The sequence below is a fragment of the Callithrix jacchus genome, chromosome 5, assembly GCF_049354715.1.
Source record: "Callithrix jacchus isolate 240 chromosome 5, calJac240_pri, whole genome shotgun sequence".
NCBI classification, from domain to species: domain Eukaryota; kingdom Metazoa; phylum Chordata; class Mammalia; order Primates; family Cebidae; genus Callithrix; species Callithrix jacchus.
In genome coordinates this window covers 84,013,107-84,031,913 of record NC_133506.1, presented here as the reverse complement: position 1 = coordinate 84,031,913, position 18,807 = coordinate 84,013,107, and the positions used below count along the sequence as shown (strand labels likewise).

The following is an 18,807-nucleotide window of genomic DNA, read 5'->3' as shown; positions in this document are numbered from 1 at the left end:
ATGTGTAATCCTAAATACTTAGAAAGCTGAAGTTAAGAGGATCTGCAGTGAGCTATGATTGCATCACTGTACTACAACCTGAAAAGTAAGACCCTGTCTCAAAATAAATAAATAAATAAAAGAAGGCTGGGCAAGAAAGAAATAAAAGAAGGCTGGGCACCATGCCTGATGCCTGTAATCCCGGCACTTTGGGAGGCTGAGGTGGGTGGATCACCAGAGGCCAGGAGTTTGAGACCAGCCTGGCCAATGTGGTTGATAACGGTCTCCACTAAAAAAATAATAATTAGTAGGGTGTGGTGACACATGCCTGTAATCCCAGCTACTTGGGAGGCTGAGGCCAGAGAACTGCTTGAACCTGGGAGGCAGAGGTTGCAGTGAGCTGAGATTGCGCCACTGCACTCCAGCCTGGGCAACACGGCAAGACTCTGTCTCAAAAATAAAATAAAAGGAGAAGAAAACTTATAGAAAACATATCTGTAGCACCAATTTGGAATTCAGGAACTAATAATAAATTTAAAAGGACAAAGAGTAAGAAGTTGGAAAGCAGAAAAATTTGCTACAAAATGCACTAAATTTATAAAAGCTTAGAGTACAAAAATGTTATATTAGCAATTAGAAATTTTCTTCAATAAATTTACTTGTAGAATTTTCATTAATTTATATGCACTAAATTCTCATCTTTCTTGAATGAAAGCAAAATGTTAATCTCAGACAATAAGAATGAAAAACAGAAATAAAACCTCTTATATTTGAGAGGTCTGCACTTTAGGGATGCCAGATTAAGTAATTTGGACCAACTTAATTGCTGAGAACAATTCAAAAAGTTGGACAAAAGAAACAAAATCTGTTTGGAAGCATCTGAAAGCTAGAAAGACTTTAAAAATAGGCCGGGCACAGTGGATCAAGCCTGTAATCCCAGCACTTTGGGAGGCTGAGGTGGGTGGATCATGAGGTCAAGAGATCGAGACCATCCTGGGCAACATGATGAAACCCCGTCTCTACTAAACATACAAAAAATTAGCTGGGCATGGTGGCATGTGCCTGTAATCCCAGCTACTCAGGAGGCTGAGGCAGGAGAATTGCCTGAACCCGGGAGGTGGAGGTTGCCGTGAGCCAAGATCACACCATTGCACTCCAGCCTGGGTAACAAGAGTGAAACTCCATCTACTCCGTCTCAAAACAAAACAAAACAAAGCAAAATTACAAGAGAAGAATGAAAACTAAAAAAAGGATCCAGGTATTTGGTGCCATTTTCCCTTTCAAATGCCTGTTAATTCTCTAAGAAATGACTGAGATGCTGAATAATTAAGCAGAACTTTTTATAAACTCATAGGGCAACAAAGACAGACGGATTTAGGTCCTCTAAAAAGGACAATCTAGAAAAACTAGGGTTTGGCTGGAACCTTAAGGGGATAAGCCCTACAAATAGAATGATTAGGAAATAGACCAGCTCACTCAAGGACTAAAACTCACCTCATTTAAATTTCTTATTGAATTAAAGCGACTGAAGATTGTTATAGCTCCTAGCCTAGCAGCCTGACAAAAGCAAACATTAATTCTCTATGGGAAAGATTACATAATCTAGAACCTCTTATTGTTGCCATAGATTTTCATAGTCAATGCGTGATACCCAATCAAAAATAACAGGCCTAAATGGAGACAAGGCCAGGCATGGTGGTTCACACCTGTAATCCCGGCGCGTTGGGAGGCCAATATGGGCAGATCTCCTGGGTCAGGAGTTCAAGACCAGCTTGGGCAACATGGCAAAACCCAACTTTACTAAAAAATACAAAAATAATTTTGTTAGGTGTGGTGGCGTGTGCCTATAGTCCCAGCTACTCAGGAGGCCAAAGCAGGAGAATCACTTGGAGGCAGAGGTTGCAGTGAGCTGAGATTGCACCACTGCACTCCAGCCTGGTAAAAGAGCAAGACATTGTCTCAAAAAAAAAAAAAGAGAGACAAAAGTGACATGGGAAAAAAATCAAGAGAGAAACAGATCTAAAATCTAAAATAAATCCAGATAATTAAGGTCTCAGACATAAACTTTAAAATAACTAGGATTACTATGTTTAAGAACATAAGATTAACAATCTCACAAAGATTTGTAAAGTATAAAATAACCAAATAAAAATTCTAGAACTGAAAAATTAATATAGTAACTTTAAGTATGAGACAAGAGCACAGTAGAGATAGCACATGAGAGTTAGCAAAATGGAAGATAGGTCAGTATAAAGTATCCATATTGAAGCATAAAATGATGAAAAACTTGCAAACACTAGAAAAGCATAAGAGACATCCATGAAAGGTGAAAAGGTCTATCACAGATGTAATCAGAGTCCTAGAAGGTTAAAAAGAGGAGTGAGAGAAGAGGACAGAAGCTAAGTCTAAGAAATATACCTTAGAATTTTCCAAACAGACAAAAAAAACCAAGTCACAAACCTTAAAGCCAAATGAATCTTCAGTGTGAGAAATATGAAGAAAACTACACTAAAGCACACAATAGTAAAACTGTTGAAAACTAAACTCTTAAAAGCAGCCAAAAAAAGAGAGACAGGGCCAGGCACGGTGGCTCACGTCTGTAATTCCAGCACTTTGGGAGGCCAAGCGGGTGGATCACAAGGAGGAGTTAAGAGACAAGCCTGGCCAATATGGTGAGACCCTGTCTCTACAAAAATTAGCCGGGTGCGGTGGCAGGCGCCTGTTGTAGTTCCAGTTACTTGGGAAGCTGAAGCAGGAGAATCACTTCAACCTGGGAGGTGCATGTTGCAGTGAGCCAAGATCACACCAGTATGCCTGGGCTGGCTAAAATTTATATTTTTAGTATAGATGGGGTTTCACCATATTGCTCAGACTGGTCTCAAACTCCTGGCCTCAAGTGATCCGCCCGCCTCAACTTCCCAAAGTGCTAGGATTAAAAGCATGAGCCACCACGCTAGCCAATTTTTACATTTAAAGTGGTTGAAAAATATGTCAAAAGAATGATATTGTGACACATTTAAATGTATGAAATTCAAATTTCAGAGTCTGTAAGTGGAGCACAACCACATTACTTGGTTAATGTGTTGCCTATAGATGCTTTGGTGCTACACTGGCAGAGTGAAGTAGTGGCAGCAGAGTCCTTATGATTCTACAAAGCCGAAAATATTGCTGCCTTGCCTTTTATATAAACGTTTAGACAGACAGTGCACTTCTCAACAGATTCTATGTAAGACAGAAAACAATAAATGATACCTTTGAAATACTGAAAGAATATAACTGCCAATCTAAAGTTCCAAACGTAACAAAAAGATCCCCTCAAAATGAAGGTCAAATGAAGATATTTTCAGAAAAAAAAAGAGAAGAGAATATGGCATAAGCATATCTGAGTAAAAGGAAATATTAAAGGATTTTTTTAGGCAGAAGAAAAATAATCTCAGATACAAGCTCAGCATTGAAAAAAATGAAGAGAAAGGAAAAGCAAAAATGTAAGTTTAAATGAATATCAACTGCATGAAACATAATAGTGTCTTACACGGTCTGACATATATAGAATTAAAATATATAATTTCAGTAATATATGTGAGGTTAAACAGAATAAGCTGCTCTAAGATATTTTTATTGCCTGGGAAGAGAGAAAAACCTACATATAACTATTGAATCACGGATGCAGGGTTTCATCTCAGGGTTAACTACTGAACAAATAATTTAAAATATTATAATTACCAAGTGACTAGAGAGGGGAAATCAAACAACAAAAGGAGATAAATCTTTTTTTCTTTTTTTAGAGGGAGTTTTGCTCTTGTTGCCCAGGCTGGAGTGCAATGGCACAATCTCAGCTCACCGCAACCTCCGCCTCCTGGGTTCAAGTGATTCTCCTCCCTCAGCCTTCCGAGTAGCTGGGATCACAGGCGTGTGCAACCATGCCCAGTTAATTTTGTATTTCAGTAGAGACAGGGTTTCTCCATGTTGGCCAGGCTGGTCTCGAACTTCTGACTCAGGTGATCTGCCCACCTTGGCCTCCCAAAGTGCTGGGATTACAAGCCACCAGGCTTGGCCAAAAGGTGGTAAATCGAAAGGAAAGCATGAATGGAAAGAAAAAGAATACAGAATGGGCAAAACACTTTCACAGTTAAATGGCAGAGTTAAACATTATGTAAATGTACTAGGTACAAAGAGACTGAACTTCGAAAGACATGAATTGTCAGATTGGTTAAAAAATTAACAATATACTACTTATAAAATACAGGCAAAAAGTACAAGAATACACAGATGGTGAAAGTGAGCAGATGAAAAAAAGATGTACTATACAAACAACAACCAAAAGAAAGATGCTGTAATAATACTGATATCAGGCAAAACAGACTTTAAGGCAAAAACCATTAAGAAATAAGATACTTCATAACGACAAAAGCCAATTTACCATAGCGATAACTTTGTATTACATAATAACATAGCTTCAAGTACAGAAAGAAAAAAAATTAAATAAACTAAATAGGAAACAGATGTCTAGTCTCACTGGTAGACTTAAAAAAAAAACTTTCTCAAATAATAGAATAAGCTGTAAGTATATAAATATTAACATAACTAACAAACTTAATCTCCTGACACATCTAGAAATTGTACTTAATACTCAATACCTAGGCTATACATTTTTTCTAGAGCACAAAATGTGTACAAAATTCTGCTAAGACTGACATAATTCAGAGCATGTTGTCTGACCACAGAAGAACTAAAGTCAACAAGATTGCTAGAAAATTCCCAAATGGCATAAAATTAACAAAAACATTTTAAAATAACCCAAGGATAAAAGATATCACAATAGAAATTATAAAATATTTTCCACTCAAAAATTATGAAGATGCTATATAAAAAATGTGACATAGTTCTGATAGCCCTAAACAATTAGAAAAGAAGAGCTGAAAATCAATGATATAAATATCTAATTCAAGTGGTTAGAAAAGATCCACAAATAAAGCTCTAATAATGTAATAAAATAATAAAGATCAGAAAGTAATAAAACTCAAACATAAAAGAAAAACTACTAAAAATAGTTCTTTTAAAAAAGTCATGTAATGTCAGGCATGGTGGCTCACACCTGAAATTCCAGCAATTTGGGAGGCTGAGGTGGGAGGATAGCTGGAGCCCAGGAGTTTGAGATCAGCCTGGTCAACATAGTGAGACCTCTACCTCTACAAAAAATAAAAAAATCAGGTATGGTGGTGCATGCCTCTAATCCCAGCTATGTAGGCGGATAAGGCAGGAGGATGATCACTTGAGCCCAGGAGTTCCAGGCTGCAGTGAGCTATGATCACACCACTGCATTCCAGCCTGGGAGACAGAATGAGACCCTGTCTCAAAGGGAAAAAAAAGCCAAGTAAGACTGATAAACTCAAGCAAGACTGAGTGAGACAAAATAAGAATGACACAAATAAACCAGTATCAGGAATAAGAAGTGGCACATCACTTCACATCTGTATAAACACGTAAATGATAAACAGAGAATAGCATGCCAATAAATTAAAAATTTAGATTAAATGGAACAATCCCTAGATAAACATAATTTGCTAAACTGAAACAAAAAGAAATAGGAAATATGAATAGTTGTAAGAAGTAAAGGTATAGAAGGCTGAGTGCAGTAGCTCGTGCCTGTAATCTCAGCACTTTGGGAGGCCGAGGCAGGTGGATAACGAAGTCAGGAGATCGAGACCATCCTGGCCAACATGGTGAAAACCTGTCTCTACTAAAATACAAAAAGAAAAAAAAAAAAAAGCCAGACGTGGTGGTAGCAGTGCCTATAGTATAGTCCTAGCTACTCAGGAGGCTGAGGCAAGAGAATCACTTGAACCTGGGAGGTGGAAGTTACAGTAAGTGGAGATCGTGCCACTGCACTACACTCCAGCCTGGTGACAGAGTGAGACTCCTTCTCAAAAAAAAAAAAAAAGGTACAGAAGCTATAATTAAACACCTTTTTCAGTAAAAGCTTCAGGCCAAGATGGCTTCCCTGGTGAATTCCAGTAGCATAAAAAATAACTTTCCCTCTCTTACAACTTTTTCTTCCCTCACCATAAGCTGATGATCTTGCCTCACATTGTAGATAATATGGCAGCTATCATAACAGTGGCTTCAATCTTCCTGCCCTCAATTGACCTGCAGGTGTACCTGTCTTCTCCACCTTTCTCAGTATTACAAACAGGAGGTGACCTCTCTACCTATTAAAGGTAAATCTTCCCTTTCCGTTCTAGATTTTATCTCCTTTAACCCCATCAAACACTTTAGTCCTTCATCTTTGTCTTGCAACACCAATGACTCTCTCTCCATTAAGGCAATCCTATCAGTACTCACACATGTCACGGAAGCTCCCATCTCAACAATAAAACAAGTGCTTTTTCTTGAATCCATTATTTCCTTTAGCCACTGCTCCCTTTATCTTTCCCTTTTCATAGGGGAAGAAAAATCCCTCTCTAAAAAGTTATCTAAAACTATCTCTAACATCGACTTTTCACTCACTCTTTTAAATATAAATAATATCTGATATATAAAAAATATGTAATTTTTTATGATATATAAAATAATGCATGTGTGACTTGTTTATTGCATCATAATCAAATGAATGCTTAAATGAACCAAAATCTATTATTTCTTTCCATCTCCACTACCATCACCCTAATCAAAGTTACTATCATCTCCTGCATAGATTATTTTAACAATCTTTTACCACCTGCTTTATGCCTCAAGTTCACTCTCTATAAACAGGGTTATTTTCTAAAAATTCTGCAGTAAAATCTCTCCATGCTCTGGAATTCACTTAGATCATCTACAAAGCCCTGCACAGGCCAGCTCCTACATCTCTAATCTTATTCTATATCAGTTTCCCCTTACTTTAGTCACAGCAGCTTCCTTTCGATTTCTAAAACACATGGCATTCTTTGCTGTATCAGATCCTTTGCATTGTTGTTCCCTAAACCTGGAATGCTTCTCTTTTCCTCTTCCCCTCACTGGCTGCTTCTTCTGACCCTTCAGGTCTCAGCTTAAATTTCACCTCTTCAGAAGCTCCCCTGACCACCCTGTTTGAAGCAGGTGTCTTCATCCCACCCCAGTTACTCTTACTTATCCTCTGATTTATCTCGAAGCTGGGAGGTATTACAACCACCATTTAGCTTGTTTTTATTTGTTTGCCAGTTATCTATTTCTCAAAATTTAATCTTCATGAAGGCAGGGACCTGGTCCATTTTATTCACTGCTGTAGCCCTAGTACCTAACCCAGTTCACAGCATATAGATGTACAATACTGATTAAATACACCAATACTATATTTTGATTATCAACTGATTCCTTATTTGTATTCTAAATTAGTTAAGAACCTGGAGGAGAGATGGTGGGTTCCTCCAAAGTCTCTGCAACCTTGCAGGTGCAGAAAACTAAATAATGAGTAAATAAGTTTGCCTTAAGAGAAATCAGTGGGGACCCTTATAAAAGCATTTTCAGGTAAATGAAGGAAGAAATGTCAGATAATGGTGAAACAAATGAGAAACTCCATCTCAAAAAAATAAAAAAGAAACATAAAGTTAACTGGAGAAGACAGACCTGAAAAGGATATTTTATGTATGTTTGAATGAAGAAGAAATAAAAGAATCATTATGAAAAGCATGTCCCCAGTAAAGCAGAGTAGGATGAGATGATTCCCAAAAGTGGAGAACAGAGAGAGAGGGTGAGATAAGATGCGGGTGAGAGGGACAGGAAGAGAGATGGGGGTCTTTTCCTCTGAAACAGCTATGAACAAATATATCTCCAAAATTATTTCAGATGTTCCACTGAACAACCCGCCATGGTCTGTTACTTGAAATAAATCCCATCTTCTTGGTTCTGTATAACTCACCAGGATAGGGCATTCTTGAAATTTCTCTCACCGTCACCCATGGTCCTTTCCCATTCTCCAAATGAGATATCATGTCTGGTTTAGAAACTGCAAGCCCTGTCCAGAGAGAAATAAATAGAATTTGATTGGAGCCATGAGCAAGAACTACTGCCAAATTCAGTCTCAGTTCTTAATCTTCCGTGCAGAATGACCATTACAGGAAGTTTTAGAGCCACACGGTCCAATACAGTTACCAACTGTCACATATGGCTATTTAAATTTGAATTTAAATTAAGTAAAATCTAAAATTCAGTTCTTCAGATGAACTAGCCAAATTTCAAGGGCTCAAAAGCCACAAGTGACTAGTACCTGCCATATTGTACAGTGATGTTTTAGACAATTACAAAGACATCTCAAAGGGGCTGAACACCATGATTCTGGTTTGGTGGGATAATAGATCATGGGAATAATCTGAGTTTAGAAAGAAATTGAATACATTTGTTTCTTACTTCTAGAGGTAGTGATAACTTCCATTTAAGGAAGTAACTAGAAAAAACTTTGGTCCCGAATCTGTGGGGTTGTCAACAATCTCCAAGATTCCAGTGAAATGCATGTGTCTTAGTCTACAAAGGGCAGATCATGTACTTAAGAGTGAGGAACAGCATAACCCAACAATGTGCCCCTAAGATCTAGTACTTCAGTTAAATACTTTAGAGGTCCTTTATCTTTGGCAAACCTGGTTAAATAGGCAGATCAATCAATATAGAAGAGAAGTTATCCTTACCCACAAAGACCAGATTCCTGTAATTCTCAAGCATTACATCCTTATGCAGGTTCCTCTGTATAGGGTCCATCAACCTCCACTCCTCCAATGTGAAGTCTATAGCCACATCCTTAAATGTCACTGATTCCTAAAACAATTACATTGTGATCAATCAGAGACTATATAATTAGACTTGTTAGGCAGAATTACACATGAAAAAAAAAATGGGGAAGAGCCCCAGAAACCAGAATCACCAAATGATTATGTAGGTCAACCAGTTCATCCTTTATAGGATGTATAAATCTCTCCAGTGACAAGAACTTGAAACCATAAGATGCTGCCTATATCATCTTCAGGGTTTCATCTGATGGCAGGATTTCTTTTCAGACCAAGTCTGGCTTCCTATAAATGATAAATATTGTCTCTACTATAGTATCTGGAGGCAAATAGCATGGTTTCCTCCTTCCCCAGGAAGTATTTAAAATATCTGGTAACAGCCAGCAGTTTGCACCCAAATCATCTTTCTTCCTTAAAACGCTGGCTTATTTAAAATATCAATTTTCTTTCAGTTCTAATCGATAGACTATGGCTTACTAAAAGATATATTTTATCATTTGTATTGTGAATATAGAATACTATAAACTTTCTTTTTGTAAAATAAAAATAAATCAAGGAACTTTGGGGAAGTTCTTTGATCAGGATATGAATATGTATTAAAACATGGAAGAATAGGCCATAAACATTTTTAATGGTTACCTACTGGGAAAAAGAGGAAGTAGAGTAGAGAGAACTGGAATGAAGGCTAGACTCCTTTGAATATTTGTTTTGTAGATTTGACTTTTGAACCATGTAAATACTTTATATTATAAATGAAATAAAAACTTTAAAAAACCAATCCCTAAATAATTAAGAGTAACATGAAACCAGGTGGCAGCATACCCATTCATGAGAGAGGAACTATTTTGAGTGATTTTTCGGTATATGCTTCACAAGATATACCCTGAGAAAAATAACTGCAAAACAAAAATAAAACCCAAATGTTTCAGTAAATAATCATATTAATTACAGTGATAGACATGCTATTGTGTAACTGTTGTGTGTGTAGTGCTGGATAAAACAAATTAGCATACTGATGTCATTGAGAACTAATACATTTGACATGGGAGAGAAGACAGAAATGCAGGCTGGTAGCCCCAGCTACAGGGGAGGCTGAAGCAACAGAAACACTTGAAACTGGGAGGCGGAGGTTGCAGTGAGTCAAAACCATACCACTGCACTCCAGCCTGGGTGACAAAGTGAGACTGCATCTCAGAAAACAAACCAACCAACCGTAAATCCCATATGCAACAGTATTAAGTGGTGAGGCCTTTAGGAGGTGATTAAATCATGAGGGTAGAACCCTCATGAATGGGATAAGCAACTTAATAAAAGGGCGGGAGGGAACTAACTAGGCTCTGTAGTCCTTCTGCCTTCCACCATGTAAAGACAAAACATTCCCTCCAGAGAAAGCAGCACTCATGGCACCATCTTGAAAGTAGAGACCAGGTCTTTACCAGACACTGAACCTGTCGGCACCCTGATGATCTGGGCTTCTTACCCTCTTGAACAATACAAAAATAAATTTCTGTTCTTTATAAATTAAAAAAAGAAAGAAAGAAATGCAGGCTGGGCACAGTGGCTCATGCCTGTAACCCAGCACTGTGGGAGGCCGAGGTGGGTGGATCATGAGTCTGGAGTTCATGACCATACTGGCCAAGATGGTGAAACCCCATCTCTACTAAAAAATACAAAAATTAGCTGAGCATGGTGGCTCATGCCTGTAATCCCATCTGCTTGGGAGGCTGAGGTAGGAGAATTGCTTGAACTGGGACCAGGGAGGTGGAAGTTGTAGTGAGCCGAGATCACACCACTGCACTCCAGCCTGGGCAACAGACCAAGACTCTGTCTTAGAAAAAGAAAAAAAAAAAAAAATCATCACTAGCTGCTAAAATAAGAGAAAGGCCTCAGTTGGATAGTATATATCTTCTGGTGGTATATACCAGCAATATGAAATGACATTGCTGAAAATATTTTAAAGAATCAAAATCTTAGCCAGGTGCAGTGGCTTATGCCTTTCATCCCAGTACTTTGGGAGGCCAAGACAGGGGGGTCATTTGAGCTCAGGAGTTCAATACTAGCCTAGGCAACATAGAGCGACCCCCTCTCTACAAAAAATAAAATAAAGTTAGCTGGGTGTGGTGGTGCATGCCTGTGGTCCCAGCTACTTGAGAGGCTGATGTGTGAGGATCCCTTGAGCCCAGGAGGTTGACAAAGTGAGACCCTACTTAAAAAATAAAAACAAACAAACAAACAAACAAAAAATCAAACTCTGAATCTGATCAAGGATCTAATGAACAATTTAAAGGCAATACGAACAGGGGCAGAGGAGCATGTTAAATAATTCCATGGGGATGTAATCAGTAAAATACATAGTATGTGAAATTCTAAATTAATGATGCCCAATAAAAATATAACGCAAGCCATATAAGTGATTTTATATTTGCTAGAGGCCACATTAAAAACAAAAAGAAACAAGTAAAATTAGTTTTAATGTTTATTTAGTCCAAATAGATAAAATGTTATCATTTCAACACTCATCAATATAAAAATTATTAGTGGGATAATTTATATTATCTTATCATGCTGTCTTTGAAGTCTGGTGTGTATTTTAAATATACAGCCCATCTAAATTCAGACCAGTCACATTTCAGGTGGTCAGTTGTCACATGTGGCTAGTGGCTTCTGTATTGGACAACATAGCTCTGAAGTACCAATAACCTGATTTCTTTAATAAACAGTTACAAAGTGGTAAAAGAAAGAGGGGGAAACTTCTATATTAAAAGTGACCTAAGAGATATATTAACCAATTATACCATATGAATCAACTGGGAAAACATATACCAAATGAGTATTTGATGAAACAAAGGCTCAGTGTTAATTTTTAAGCTGTATTAATAATAATATTGTATAGTACTAAGAATTTTTAAAACAATTAGATATATAATAAAATATAGATTAAATAATATAATGTGTGTATTTGTATTGAGATAATTAGTGAGGGAAGGATTACAGATGAAATGTGATTGTTCATGGGCTGATAACTGTTTAAGAGGGGCAATAGGGTTAAGGGATTCAAACTACTCTATCCACTTCTGTGAGAATAATGTTTATTATGTGTTAGAGACTGCTCTAAGGGCTTATAATGTACTGGATGAATCATCACAATCAGGAAGGTGCTATTTACAAATAAGGAAAGTGAGGCACAGAGATGTTAGGTGCCTTGACCAAGGTCAAAGAAGCAGAAGAGTCTAGATTCAAATCCAAGCAGTTTGTATTGAGAATTCCTACTTGTAATCTTATAATCATTCTGATCCATGATCTAGTAAACTAAGAGCCCTGATTAGCTGACTACTCAGGCAAAGAAATCAACTTAGATCACATCTGGCTAAGGTCTGTTCTAGATCAGAAGAAAGATTTCCTCTGGGGTGTTTTTCTACCACTTAGATATGTATGCTTGTCATACATATCTCATGTATACATATTCCTCTGTACTTTCAAACCTCTAAGTTTCTGAAGCATGTTTTAGATAATTCTGCTAACAATAATATGGCGAATGTGAGAGATGATGAGTTCATAAACTTTATTGGTAATCACTTGACATGTGTGTAATTCAAACTGTAACCAATGTACTGGGTTTTGTTTTCTTTTTCCACCAAGAACTCAGCCCCAGGAAAAGCCTGAGAAGGCCGTCATCTGTGGCTTACACTGAGGCTCTGTATAAGCAAGGAGTGACTAAGGCAGAGTTGCAACCTGCCTGCCGAAGAGAAAAACATATGCCCACACATACAAAGAACCTTTTGGCAGTTGCTGAAGACTTAATGGTTTAAGGCATAAAGAAATCTATTTTCTGCACATGGCTAGCCAGTTATCCCAACACCATTTATTAACAGCAAATCCTTTCCCAATTGCTTGTTTTTGTGAGGTCTGTCAAAGATCAGATGGTTGTAGATGTGTGGCATTGCCTCTAAGGCCTCTGATCTGTTCCATTGGTCTCTATCTCTGTTTTGGTATCAGTACCATGCTGTTTTGATTACTATAGCCTTGTAGTATAGTTTTAAGTCAGGTAGCATAATGCCTCCAGCTTTGTTCTTTTTGCTTAGGAGTGTCTTGGCTATGCAGGCTCTCTTTTGGTTCCATATGAAGTTTAAGGTGGTTTTCTCCTTAAACTTGGTTCCACATGAAGTTTAAGGTGGTTCTGTGAAGAGGGTCATAGGTAGGTTGATAGGGATAGCGCTGAATGTATAAATTACTTTGGGCAGTATCAAACTGGACCACTTCCTGACACCTTACACTAAAATTAACTCCAGATGGATTAAAGACTTAAACATAAGACCTAACACCATAAAAACCCTAGAAGAAAACCTAGGCAAAACCATTCAGGACATAGGCATAGGTAAGGACATCATGACTAAAACATCAAAAGCACTGGCAGCAAAAGCCAAAATAGACAAATGGGACCTAATTAAACTCCAGAGCTTCTGTACAGCAAAAGAAACCGTCATTAGAGTGAACCGGCAACCAATGGAATGGGAAAAAATTTTTGCAATCTACCCATCTGACAAAGGGCTAATATCCAGAATCTACAAAGAACTAAAATGGATTTACAAGAAAAAAAAAAAAAACCAACAAACCCAACCAAAAGTGGGCAAAGGATATGAACAGATACTTTTCAAAAGAACACATATATGAGGCCAGCAAACATATGAAAACCTGCTCATCATCACTGGTTATTAGAGAAATGTAAATCAAAACCACATTGAGATACCACCTCATGCCAGTTAGAATGGCAATGATTAAAATATCTGGAGATAACAGATGCTGGAGAGGATGTGGAGAAATAGGAACACTTTTACACTGTTGGTGGGAGTGTAAATTAGTCCAGCCATTGTGGAAGACAGGGAAGACAGTATGGCACTTCCTCAAGGACCTAGAAATAGAAATTCCATTTGATCCAGCAATCCCATTACTGGGTATATACCCAAAGGATTATAAATCATTCTATTATAAAGACACATGCATGCATGTTCATTGCAGCACTGTTTACAATAGCAAAGACCTGGAACCAACCCAAATGCCCATTGATGATAGATTGAACAAGGAAAATGTGGCACATATGCACCATGGAATACTATATAGCCATAAAAAATGATGAGTTCATGTCCTTTGTAGGGACATGGATGAATCTGGAAACCATCATTCTCAGCAAACTGACACAAGAACAGAAAATCAAACACCACATGTTCTCACTCACAGGCAGGTGTTGAACAATAAGAACACAGGGACACAGGGAGGGGAGCATCACACACTGGGATCTATTGGGGGGGACTAGCGGGGTAGGGGGGTTGGGGCAGACCTCTGAGGGGCAGCAGCGGCTAGGGGGGTTGGAGAGGGATAACATGGGAAGAAATATACAGGTGACGGGAGGATGGAGGCAGCAAACCACATTGCCATATATGTACCTATGCAACAATCCTGTATGATCTGCTCAAGTACCCCAGAACCTAAAGTACAATAAAAAATAAAAAAACAAAAAAAAAGAAATCTGTCTAATTATTAACTAATCCCCATGTTAACCAAGCAGATATTTCAGTGGCTATACATGATAAAGAATACAGACTTTACAGATTGGTGCAGGAAAGTTTCTGAACAAACAAAGCAGCAGCACCAGCAACAACTTCAACAACAAACCCCAGAGAAGGGAGAATCTGATTTCCAGGGTAGACACATTATATTATTTAAAATAACTGGTTTTCAACAAAAAATTATAAGACACACAAACAGGAAAGCAAGGACCCACACACAGTAAAAAATAAAGCAATCAATGGACACTATCCCCAAGGAAGTCAAGACAGTGTACTTATGAAATAAAGACATTAAGGCAGCCATTATAAATATGTTCAAAGACCTAAAGAAAACCATGTATAAAGATTTAAAAGAAATTGTGAGAATGATATTTCACTAAATAGAAATTTTGGAGTTGAAAAGTATAATAACTGAAATAAACGTATCAGTAAGACACAACAAATTTAAACATATATTCACCTAACGAAAGAGTCTCAATGCAGGAAGCAAAAATTTATAAAACTGAAGGGTCAAAGAGATAATTCAACAGTAATAGTTGGACAGAGTGAACTAAATTTTTTAGAAAACAGAAGGAAGGAAATAATAAATATTAGAATGAGATAAAATAGAGAACAGAAAAACAGAAGAGGAAATAAAAAAGGCAAAAGTTGGTTATTTGGAAAGACTAAAAAAATGGCAAACTCTTAGCTGGAGTGACTAAGAAAAAAAGAGAGAAGACACAAATTACTAAAATCAGAATGAAAAAGAAGACATTCCTACTGACCTTAAAGAAATAAGTGGATTATAAAGGAACACTATGAACAATGGTATGTCAACTTAGATGAAACTAAGACAAATTCTTAGACAGGCATTAACTACTAAAACTGACTCAGTTTAACATAGAAAATCTAGATAGATCTCTAACAAGTAAATCACACAAAGAAAAGCCTGGGTTCAAATGGCTTCATGTGAATTATACCAAACACTTCAAGAATAATTAACAGCAATCCTTCACTAACTCTTCGAGAAAATGGAAGGGAACAATTCCAAACCCACTTTATGAGACCAATACTACCCAGACTAGACAAAGATATCAGAAGATACAGACCAGTATCCTTACAAATATGGACACAAAATTCTCAACAAAATACTAGCAAAATGGATTCAGCAACAAATAAAATGCGGCATATACTACAGCCAAACGGGAATTATCTTAGGAACACAAGGTTTATGTAACATAAAAAAAAATCAACCAACAGATTAAAGAACAACAAATGCACAATCATCTTAAAAGATTCAAAAATATATTTGACAAAATTCATTAAACTAGAAATAGAAGCAAATATCATCAACCCGATAAAGAATCTCTATGAAAATGTACATCTAGGCCGGGCGTGGTGGCTCACGCCTATAATCCCAGCACTTTGGGAGGCCGAGGCGGGTGGATCACGAGGTCAAGATATCCAGACCATCCTGGTCAACAAGGTGAAACCCCGTCTCTACTTCAAAAATACAAAAATTAGCTGGGCATGGTGGTGTGCGCCTGTAGTCCCAGCTACTCGGGAGGCTGAGGCAGGAGAATTGCTTGAACCCAGAAGGCGGAGGTTGCGGTGAGCCGAGATCGTGCTATTGCACTCCAGTCTGGGTAACAACAGCGAAACTCTGTCTCAAAAAAAAAAAAGAAAGAAAATGTACATCTAAAATCATACTTAATGGTAAACAGCTGAATGCACTCCCCCTGAGATCATAAACAAGACAACGATATCCCTTCTCACTTTTCTTTTTCTTTCTCCTTTTTTTTTCTTCTGTGTTTTTGGAGATAGGATCTTGCTCATCACCCAGGCTGGAGTGCAGTGGTGCAATTTCACTCACTGCAACCTCCACCTCCCGGGTTCAAGGGATCCTCCCATCTCGGCCTCCCAAGCAGCTGAGATTACAGGTATGTACCACCACGCCTGACTAATTTTGTATTTTTTAGTAGAAACAGGTTTTCACCACGTTGGCCAGGCTGGTCTCAAACTCCTGGCCTCAAGTGATCCACCCACCATAGCTTTCCAAAGCGCTGGGATTACAGGCATAAGCCACCACACCCAGATGTTCTTTCTCACTTCTATTTAACATTATATTTTATGTTTTTGCAAGGGAAGTTAGACAAGAAAAAGAAATACAAGGTATCCAGATTGGAAAGGAGACAGCAAATTTCTATTTGCAAATTATGTATACAGATAACGTTATCTTGTATATAAAAAACCCTAAGAAATCCATACATATACATATACACAATTTAGTTCTATTAGAACTAATAAGCTAATTATTCATCCAGGTTCAGGATACAAGATCTATATGTGTGTGTGTAAGCCAATTATTTGTATATACTACCAATAAATATTTCAAAAAGAAATTAAGAAAAAATTCATTTATAATAGCAAAAATAAGAAAACACAGGAATAAAGTTAACAAAAGATGTGTAAAACATGCAAACTGAAAACTATAAAACTACAAAACTGAAAGAAACTAAAGAATACATAAATAAATGGGAGGACAACCCATGTTCACATATGAAAGACTTAATCTTGTTAATATAGCATTACTCTCCGAATTGATCAACAGATTCAACATAAGACTTAAGCAAATTCCATCTGGCTTTTCTTTTTTCTGAAATGAAAAAGGTGATCCTAAAATTCATTTGGAAATAAATTAGTTTTTCAAAACAATATTGAAAAAGAAGAAAGTTGAGGCACTCACACCTCCTAATTTCAAAACTTACCCCAAAGCTACAGTGCTCAGGACAGTATGGTACTGAATCAGGATAGACATTTACATCAATGGAATAGAACTGACAGTCTAGGAATAAATCCCTATATTAATGGTCAGTTCATTTTCAATAAGGGTAATAAGACAATGAGTAGAAAATAGTCTTTTCAACAAACAGTGCTGAGACAACTGAATATTCACATGTCAAAGAATGAAGCTGAATCTCTACCTCAGACCATAAACAAAACTTAACTCAAAATGGGCTATAGACCTAAATGTAAGAACTAAAACTATAAAACTGTTAGAAGGAAAGACAGATGAACATCTTCATGACCTTCGATTTGGTAATGAATTATTAGATATGACTCCAAAAGCATAATAGACAAAAGACAGGAACAGATCATTTGGACTTCATCAAAATTAAAAACTTCTGTGCTTCAAGGGACATCATTAAAAACTCAAAAAGGCAACCAAAGAATGTGAGAAAATATTTACAAACTATTTATCTGAAAAGGGATTTGTATTTAGAATATATAAAGAACCCTAACAAGTCAAACATAAAAAGATAAATAACCCAATTAAAAAATGGACAAAAGATTTGAACAGACACGTCTCCAAAGGAGATAACACAAATAGCCAATAAGTATGCTCAAGAGAAGACGTTCAAGGACCTTAGTGATTAGGAAAATAAAATCCTAAGATACAGTAAGATACCACTTCACACCCAATAAGATGTGTATAATAAAAAAACTCAGACAATATCAAGTGTTGTTGAAGAAGTAGAGCAACTGCAATGCTCATACATTGGTGGTGGGAATGTAATGTGGTGCAGCTGCTTTGGAAAACAATCTGACAGACCCCCACATGGTTTAACATAGAATTATCATATGATCCAGCAACATTCCAATCCTAGGTATACAGCAAGAGAAATAAAAACATATGCTCACACAAAAATGTATACACAAATGTATTAGCATCATTATTAATTGTCCCAAGTTGGAAACAACTCAAGTACTCATCAACCAACAAACGGATAAGCAATATGTTCTATATCCATACAACTGGAATATTATTTAGCCATAAAAAGGAATAAGTACTGACACATGCTACAACACATATAAACCTTGAAAATATTATTCTAAAATGAAAGAAGTCAGTCATGAAGGACCACATATTATATCATTCTATTTATATGAAATGTCCAGAATAGGCAAATCTATAGAGATGAAAAGATTAGTGGTTGTCAGAGGCTGTAGGGAGAGGGAGTGGAGAGTACTCCTATGGAGTTTCTTTTTGATGACTGTTCTGGAATTCCATACAGTGATGGTTATAAACTCTGTGAATATATTTAAAAACCACCGAAATGTATGCTTTATTAATTTTATGATATATTAATTATACCTTAGTAAAACTGTCATTTAAAATACTGCCAGAAAGATCATCTTTTTTCTTCCCTCCCAGGGGAAAATCAGGCAAATAATCATAAAAATTAGAGGTTTGTGTTGTATGAAGAACGAATGAAATACTGATTGTAGAATGTGGAAGTGTGAATTAAACTTTGAAACATAAAACTGCTTCTGTAGTTTGGATACTTTTCCCCAAAACCTCATGTTCAAAACTGATCCCCATGTTGGAGATGGGTCCTAACAGGAGGTGTTTGTGTCAAGGGGCTAGATCCCTCACGAAAGGCTTAGTGCCATCCTCATGGTGCCATCCTCGTCTCCCTCTATTATCAATAGTTCTCCTGAGAACTGGCTATTAAAAAGAGCCTGGCATGTCCCCTCTCCCTCTCTTG

At 37.2% G+C, this 18,807-nt stretch overlaps 1 protein-coding gene across 6 annotated transcripts in view; it reads right to left on the bottom strand.

Moving 5' to 3' along the window:
- The window catches only part of ZNF624 (zinc finger protein 624), a 40,471-nt gene that overhangs the window by 10,795 nt on the left and 10,869 nt on the right, over positions 1 to 18,807 (bottom strand). For all 6 annotated transcript variants that reach the window (XM_035300169.3, XM_035300171.3, XM_008996762.5 and 3 more), the window contains 2 exons: positions 8,619 to 8,745; positions 7,856 to 7,951 (listed from right to left, as the gene is read on the bottom strand). In XM_035300169.3, the coding sequence (XP_035156060.2) occupies positions 7,856 to 7,951; positions 8,619 to 8,745 (223 nt within the window). The remainder of the gene's footprint in view (positions 1 to 7,855; positions 7,952 to 8,618; positions 8,746 to 18,807) is intronic.